The following is a 7,755-nucleotide window of genomic DNA, read 5'->3' as shown; positions in this document are numbered from 1 at the left end:
GAACAGCACAAGAAGAAGACATCAACCTTCAGATTTTGGCCTGGGCTCAGGGTAATGAGTGGAAACCATTTCCCAGTGCTGCACCAGCCCCTGGTGCCCTTGGACACACAGAGTTTTGCCTCCTCCCCACACTGCTTTGGCTGCCTTTGGCCCCACAGCCCTTCTCCTCCTCCTCCTCCCCAGCAYCTGGACATTCTCGGTGCATTCAGCTTCCTCCTGCCTGCCTGGGGCTGGGGAAAGGAACCAGCCAGAGCCCACCCAGGGCTGGCAAGAGATGGCAGGGAAAGATGATGGAATGTTCCCTGTGGCTAGGAGGGGAGTGAGTGGTTCAGAAACTGCCCCAGGTGACAGAATCCCTCCAGACACCATGGCAGATGGATAAAGGCTCATGTACTGGGATGAATAACCTCATCCCATGGCTCAGGCTGGAGCAATTTCCTCTGGACTGCTGGAGGCTTCGGTGCTCTTCATCTGTGTGATAAAAATTGGATGTGAAGAGCAATTCTTATCCCCAGCATCCCAAGMAGTGTCCTGAGGGATTCATTTCCAGTGGACTCGGGTGCACCAGCCCAGCAATGGTGGGTGCTGGTGGGCATGGGCAGAGACACTGCTGGGGGCATGGAGGGGATGGGGAAGGACAGGAATGGGTTCCAGGTATGGGATTTAAAGTGGGGGACTCCACCCTGCGGCGCACCGGAGCGATGCCCGTTCCTGTGGCGGCAGCAAGGGATGGAGGCACCCGGGGCAAAATCCCTGTGGGCAAAGCCCAGCATCGGTCCCGGCTACGTGGGAGCGAATCTGGCGGYTACTCCAAGCAGGAACGAGCTGGCCAAGAGCTGAGTCATCCCTCCAGCACGGAGGAGATCCCCCCGGGCCCCTCGTTTGCTGTTAAAAGGCAGTAGCAAGAGCAAGAGGCTGCGAAATGGCTCCGCCGAGAGCTCGGCTTCTTCGGCAGCCCCRGCCTCCGAGGAAGCGGGGATGCTCCGCTCGGAGCACGAAACCCGCAGACATCTGGAGCCTGTGGCTTGTTTCTCAACGGCTCCTTGGCCGTGTTTCTSCTCCGTTTCGGAGATAAAGGCGGCGAGGGTGACCCCGCGGAGCGGGAGCCGCGGTGCTGGCCGCCCTCCAGSCAGCCCGGCCGGAGGAAACAGCGGCCCCGCTCTGTGCCGCCGCCAAAGCAAATAGAAATGGGGCGTTAAACAATGCTGGGCGAGAACCGGGAGGGGGGACTGGCCGCCGGCGTCGCCGCTGCCGACGGGCTCCGCGTCTCCAGGAGAGTTTCCACTGGCATCTGTGCCTCCTCTCCCCCTGCCCAGACAAAACCCYCCTGTCGGGCAGCCTGAAGACTTCATCCAGGGCATCCCGCACACCTCAGCGGTGCTTGGATGAGTCCTCAGGGACTTGCTGGGTGCTGAGGGAAGCAGAAGGGATGAAGGGTGAGGAAGAGGAGTTGCCCAGCTTSCAGCAGCCCTCCTGGTTACCGTGGGCTTGCTGGAAGGATTTGGCTTAGTCATCCATCCCTTCCCGCGCTGGTAGGCTGAGCCACTGCTGAAAATATCCTGGAAGACTCCCAAGCAGCACAGAAGGCAAGAAAATGAGGAACACATGAAGGAAGAGAAGACGGGAAGGGATGGGAAGGAAAGWGGAGCGGGGCTGGGAGCGGGCGGTCTTGGCCACCCACCTCCCTGCTGGGGCCAGAGCAGAGATCCACCAGAGSCATCCCAGCAGCGCCTTTGCAGAGCGGGCTGCACCCTTGCTGGGTGCTGGGTGATGCTGATGGTCGGCGCTGGTGACGGTGCCCAGCAGTGGCCTCGGCAGGGTGGGGGACACTGCCCTTCCCACGGCTGCTTTCGGGGGGGGSCAGCTCATAGGAAATTGCTCACCCTGAGAAAATGCATTCTCGGCAGCTCCACATCCTTTCGGTCTTAGGGAAGGGCTGGTGCCGTGACCTTCGTCCGGCTCAGGAGAAGCCCAGCGGCACTCGGCTGCTCGCCGCGGGGCTCACGCCAGGCTTTTCGCACGTTGCTTTTAGCACTTGCGTTGAGTCCCGAGGCGTGAGAGCGGCTCCTCGCYGTGTCCGTGTCTGCTTCCAGCTGGGCAGGATCTGCACAGCTTCTGTCGGCTGCTGCCATCTCGTGTTGCTCCGTACAGGAATCCCCCACCGGGGCCGCCCACTGGCCTTGCTGTGAGGTCGGRACGGGTTGGCATCTCCCCGCTGTCCCCGGGTGTGTGTCCTGCCCTCTCGGGGCCCGGATTCGGGGCGAGGGGGGACGCCCGCTGGCCTCTATCCTGCCGCTGCCTCTTTGAGCCGGGGCCCAAAGCCATGTGAGCTGCAACCGCAGACCYGCTCGGGGAAATTCCTTTCCCGTACGGTCAGCACGGTGGGTGTGCAGAACCCAGGCGAAATACGGGAGTGGGGGGGATGGTGGAAAGGTCCTGAATGTCTCTAGGTGTCCCCTGGACTTTCCCATCTGTCCCAGTACCTCGGTGGGGGCTGCGTTGGGTTCCCACTGGCCCCGGACTGTGCTGCCCCCGCCGTGTGCATCTCTTCTGCCTTCTCCAGCTCCAGGGAAGGAGTTGGGATGCCGGGGGATACCTGGAGGAAGGGCTGCCAGTCCTGGGCAGGGAGGACCGAGACTCCCCCATTGCCACTGAGCCCCCTAACCCCCCTCTCCCCTCTGCCCAGGTCTCTCCCGCAGCGCCAGCCTCTCGGAGAAGGAGCTGAAGGAGGCGAAGGCGCGGAGCCAGAGGATCGCGGCTCAGCTCACCACGGCTCCCGGCCCCAGCTCCAAGGGCGTCCTGCTCTTCCACCGCCGCAGACAGAGAGTCGATGGCCTCACGGGGGCCGGGCACGGCGAGGGGCTGCCGCTGAGCCCTGCGCCCCAGCCTCGGCAAGCGGCCATGGAGGACAGCCAGGGGCGGTGGATGAAGCCAGAGCCTGAGCAGTCCGGCAGTCCAGGAGAAGGGATGCTGGCAAACGCCTCCCCGTGCCGGGAGCTGCCTGCTGGAGCACAGCAGGTCCCGCTCAGCGTTTACCTGAAGGAGAACATGGCATCGGCCACCACCAATGGTGTGCAGGAGCAGGCAGCCAGCAGGATGGAGAGAGGGCTGGAAGGGCCCGGGGATGCAGGAGCCCCTGTGGGGCCGAACACAGCGCCTCTCGTCCTGCCACAGAGCCCCGAGGAGGGGAAGAATGTCAAAGTGCCCAGTGAGGTGCCCGGTGAGGTGCCCAGCGCTCCAGCGGGGACAGCCACAGGAATGGCATCCCCAGCCGGGCAGCAGCAGAACGGGGCACAGGGCCGGCAGTATTATGAAGTCCATCTCACCCTGGCCAAGCCCAAGCCTGTGAAGAACCGGACGGCCAGACCCTTCGGCACCCAGGCGTCCCCCGCCAGTGCCCAGCCAGCCGAGGAACCCCCTGCCCCCGAGCTGCCCCCACCACCCACCTACGCAGAGACCCTCAGCAGCCCCCCACCCCTCACCCGTGTCCGCTCTCCCCCTGCCTACTCAGCCCTGTATCCCACCCAGGAGCAGAAGATGCTGCCGGGTCCCCTCCTGGGCTGTGGCATGAGCGGACCAAACCCCTTGCCCAAAACAGGGATCCTGGAAGAATCGGCTGCCCGGAGAGCCAGCAGAAAGTCCATGTTCACCTTTGTGGAGAAGCCAAAGCTGGGCCCCAACCCCGACCTGCTGGACCTGGTTCAGAGTGCAGACAGCAGGAAGAAGCAGAAGGAGCAGGGAGAACCCAGTGCCGAGGATGAGCCCTTYGCCCTCGGGGCTGAAGCTGCAAACTTTGTCCCCAACAGCGCAGCCAGGGGTGTGCAGCACCTCCCGCCGGCTGAGGATGCTCCAGCGTGGTCCTCCTGCCTCAAATCTCCCACCATCCAGCCCAAGAAGAAGCCACAGCCCAGCCACATCCTCAGTGAAGCGAGAGGGAAGGGGGCTGAACTCTTTGCCCGCCGACAGTCCAGGATGGAGAAGTTCATCATCGAGGCCCCCTCCCAGCCGGAGCTGCTGCGGTGCCCATCACCCACCATGTCCCTGCCTCCCTCCTGGAAGTACGACAACAATGCTTACCTGTCACCCATGGTCTCCAGACGYCCCTCCAAGAGTCCCTCCAGGCCCCCCAAAACCCCTCCTGCATCTCTGTATGGCAGCAACCCAATGGAGAACGAGGTGTCYCAGAAGGAGCTGGAGATCTCCAAGCACCAGCCTTACCAGCTCCAGTCTTCTCTCTTCATCCTCTCCCCATCCAAGGGGCCGGCCGCGTCCATGCCCCAGGAGATGCCTCCACCCAGACCCTCTCTTCCCGACTCCTACCCCTACCCCCAGCAAGCCTCCTGCCCGACCTCTCCGTTGCCTCCTTCCCCGGTTTGGCATCCCCCCGTGGTGCCCAGCGCCGGCCAGAGCAGCACCAGCCCCTTCCCCAGCGCTGCCGGGGCTCTGCCCCTGACTCATGAGAGCCGTGCCAGTCCCGGAGCCCCGGCTGAGGTGCTGCTGGCCTCCCCGTGCCGCCTGCTGCCACCCCGGGCAAAGGCAGGCTTCCAGGCACCCCGGCCCTCCTACTCCACCAGGAATGCCGGCATYGAGCCGCAGGTGTGGAAACCTTCTTTTTACTACAAGTAGTGGTGGCGGAGAGAAAAACACGGGGGTGATAGGCTGAGTCCTCCCTGACTGCTCATGGGAGTGCCAAAAGCCAAACCAACCACAACGAAAAGGGGGGGAAAAGAAAATAGAAAAAAAGAAGTGGTTGTGAGGCTGCAGCGCTGGGACAGTGGGTGACAGGCGCTGCCGAGCCCCCGGTGCAACAGGAGCTGAGGAGTCCCAGGGAGGCAGAAGGAACTGGGCATAGAATGTGCAGGATCCCAAAGAGTCCCGAGGAGTCTGCCTGTCTCACTGGGCTGACGGTGCTTTCACTCTTCTCTCACCTGGAAACTGTATGGAGCATTGCACCTCTGGCTCCRTCCTGTCCTCRCCTCCTGCCTGTCCAGCTCTCAGARCTCTGCCTGCTCCTCTGCATCCCCTCTGTCCTGCAGCTCTTCTCATCCTCCTACCAAAGCAAACGTGGAGAGGACACACTGCCTTTCTGCCTTACTGTGCCTGCTCCTGGCSCTTCTGTTGCTCCTTCAGGATCTGTCCTCGCTTGCTTCCTCACTGTGGAGGAAGAACTGSATCCTTCAGGGAATGGCAGAGTCCAGCAGTGCTGGGTCCAGGGACACTGCAGGGTCCCTSTCCCTGCCTGGGCTCAGTGCTGGAGCTGGGGCTGGCAGTGCTGTGTGGCACAAGGGATATGCTGGGATGAGGAGGATGCTGAGGGCAGGGCTGCTGGGTGATGCTCAGCCCAAGACTCAYGGTCCAGCTGTGCCTCTGCCCGTGCCCTCCCACCACTCTCCCYGTGGTGCCAAGTTGCCTTTTGACTSTGCTTCGTTTCTCCTGCATTTTTCTTCCCCCCCACTCTTTCTGAATACACTCTCTGCGCTGTCACACCTGGCTCTTCTCTTTGCTGCCGTCTGGGGAGCAGTGCCGGTTGATGGATCCTGGGGTGGTGCGAGGGGGTCTCCGAGCATCCCCCAGAGGGAGACTTTAGGAAGCTGCAGGTAATGAGAGGTCCCGGGGCATATTCTGGACAAGGATAATTAATGGCAGGCTCAGCCTGCCCCGATCTCCTTGGCGGGCGAGGGGRTGCAGGGTCAAATGTGTTCTGGGGAGCCCTTGTAGGGGTGCACTGCGCGAGGAGACATCCCCAGTTGCTGAGGGGCTGTGCCAGCATGAATCTTACCCTGGCACCCTCCCGCTCTGTCCCTTCGCCCCCGAGTGGGGGTCACTAACCCGCTCTCTGTCCCTCTCCAGGACAGGCGATCGTCCCTCCCTGCATCTCCCACCTGGACGCCCCGGCTGGCGCGGCGCCCGGGCAGCCTGGACGGCTGGGCCAGCCCGGCGTCGGTGCCCGAGCTGGATGAGGGACCGCCCTTGTCCCCTCCGTGGAGCGAGAGGTCCCTGTCCCCGCTGCGGCAGGATGCGGASCCCCGGGCCAGCCGGCAGATGCAAGCGCGGCTCGCCAGGAACATCATCAACGCTGCCCGCAGGAAGAGCTGCTCTCCCAAAGCCGGGGGGCCGGAGAGCTCCCGGCCCTTCACCCCCATCTCCGCCGGGCCCCCCAGCCTGCCCCAGTCGCCCCGGCTGGGCCCCCGAGCGCCGGCCCTGCAGGCTGCCAGCAGCGCTCTGGGGAGCCTCGGCAGCCCCTCGCCCACCCACAAAAGCCCCCTGCGATCGCCCCGGGCGGGCAGCCCCCAGTTCTGTGCCTCCCCCGGGATGCCCCGAGGCGCCTGGGCAGAGGGTCGCCGGCTCCTGATGCCATCCAGCGCGTCCTCCTGCCCCGTSCCCAGGCTGTCCCCGGTCCCCAAGAGTCCCCTGCCATCCCCCGTGGTGGGCGGGCGATCCCCAGCCAAGCGTTGCACCTCCCGGTCCCCGACGGACTCGGACGTCTCCCTGGACTCCGAAGACTCGGGGACCAAGAGCCCGGGAATCCACAGCTTCAACCTGTGTCCCCGGGGCTGGACCAGCAGCCTGCGGCTGAAGACGGGGGGGCTGCCCTCAGGGGCCCCCTGCACCTCCTAGACGAGCCAGCCCCCACCAAACCACCYTGTCCCCCGACCCGTCAGCCCGGGTGATGCCCCCGCTGACCYCCCTACCGGGAACACACCAACCCCCGGGACTGAGGTCCCCAAAAAAGTGTCCCTTSGGAGCTGCCACGGCCCCTCTGTGTGCCAGAGGGGTCAGGTGCCTCCTGCCCGCCCGCCATCCCATGGCCCCGCTCTATTTTTACCACGCTAACCTTTCGGGGCAGGACTGCGTGGTCAGCAGGCAGGAGCAGGCAGAGTGGGGGAGCCSACACCTCCCTCCCCCACGGCTCCTCCCTCGGCAGTCCCTGCTTGCCAGCGAGCCCCAACCCACACAGCCAGGATGGGATGGGCTTGGTGGTCCCCTGTGAGCCCCCTGTCCCCAGCTCCCAGGRGTTATCCCGGGGTGTCTCTGCTTCCCTGGGGTGGCACATCTGCTGCACCCGTCAGGGGTGGGCAGCATCGATTCCATGCCATGACCAGGCTCCCTCTCCCTGTGTCTCCCAGTCTCCAGAATTGTCTGGTGTCAATTGAAACCATATTTTGGAGAGGAAAAGTTAATTTTTAATTCCAGCCCCCCAGTTCTTCATTGCTTTTTTTTTTTTTAACTTTTGACTCCTTCTCAAAGAAATTCTCCCAAATCCTCCTTTTCCTGTAGACCAAAAAGAGCCAAAGTTATTTATTGCCATGTTAAGGGGCCTGTTTTCAGGTGCCCTCCCGCCGTGCCCAGACCAAGAGGGACAGCCCCACCTTGTACCTGTCACTGTCCCCATCCCCAAGTTCTCCCCATCCCCACTCCAGTGGGATGGAGGCACGCACAGCGACTGATGGGTCCTGTTMCAGCCAGGGCAGGTGGGAAGAGGTGAGGGACTGTGTGGGCTGAAGGAAACAGTAGAAGTTGCAGAGGGTTTGAAGAAGGTGTTGGCACAGAAGGAGATTTTGAGAATGTCGGAGTCCCCATTTCTTGGGGCCRGTGAGACCAGCGCTGGAAAAGAGGTCACATTTGGGCTGCCAGGGCTCTGGCATATTCCTGTTCAGGGAGCCCCTGCCACCCCTTCCCTTTGCCCAGGACACGCTGTTGTGTCGCTGTTCCCTGGAGCAGCTCCRCGCTGCAGGCTGCCCTTCCTGGAACACA

The 7,755-nt window shown here is 63.3% G+C and overlaps 1 protein-coding gene across 1 annotated transcript in view; it reads left to right on the top strand.

The window, feature by feature from the left end:
- Positions 1 to 7,214, top strand: part of SYNPO (synaptopodin) — a 21,787-nt gene extending 14,573 nt beyond the window's left edge. The window contains exons 3-4 of the mRNA XM_057376089.1: positions 2,687 to 4,596; positions 5,851 to 7,214. Coding sequence (XP_057232072.1) covers positions 2,687 to 4,596; positions 5,851 to 6,618 — 2,678 coding nt within the window. The 3' untranslated portion in view covers positions 6,619 to 7,214. The remainder of the gene's footprint in view (positions 1 to 2,686; positions 4,597 to 5,850) is intronic.
- The last annotated feature ends 541 nt before the right edge of the window (positions 7,215 to 7,755 follow it).

This window comes from Malurus melanocephalus, unplaced genomic scaffold (genome assembly GCF_030028575.1).
Source record: "Malurus melanocephalus ecotype Western Australia unplaced genomic scaffold, MMel_1.1 scaffold_269, whole genome shotgun sequence".
Taxonomy (NCBI): domain Eukaryota; kingdom Metazoa; phylum Chordata; class Aves; order Passeriformes; family Maluridae; genus Malurus; species Malurus melanocephalus.
Note: the sequence above shows the minus strand (reverse complement) of the source record. Positions and strands in the feature narration are given on the sequence as shown.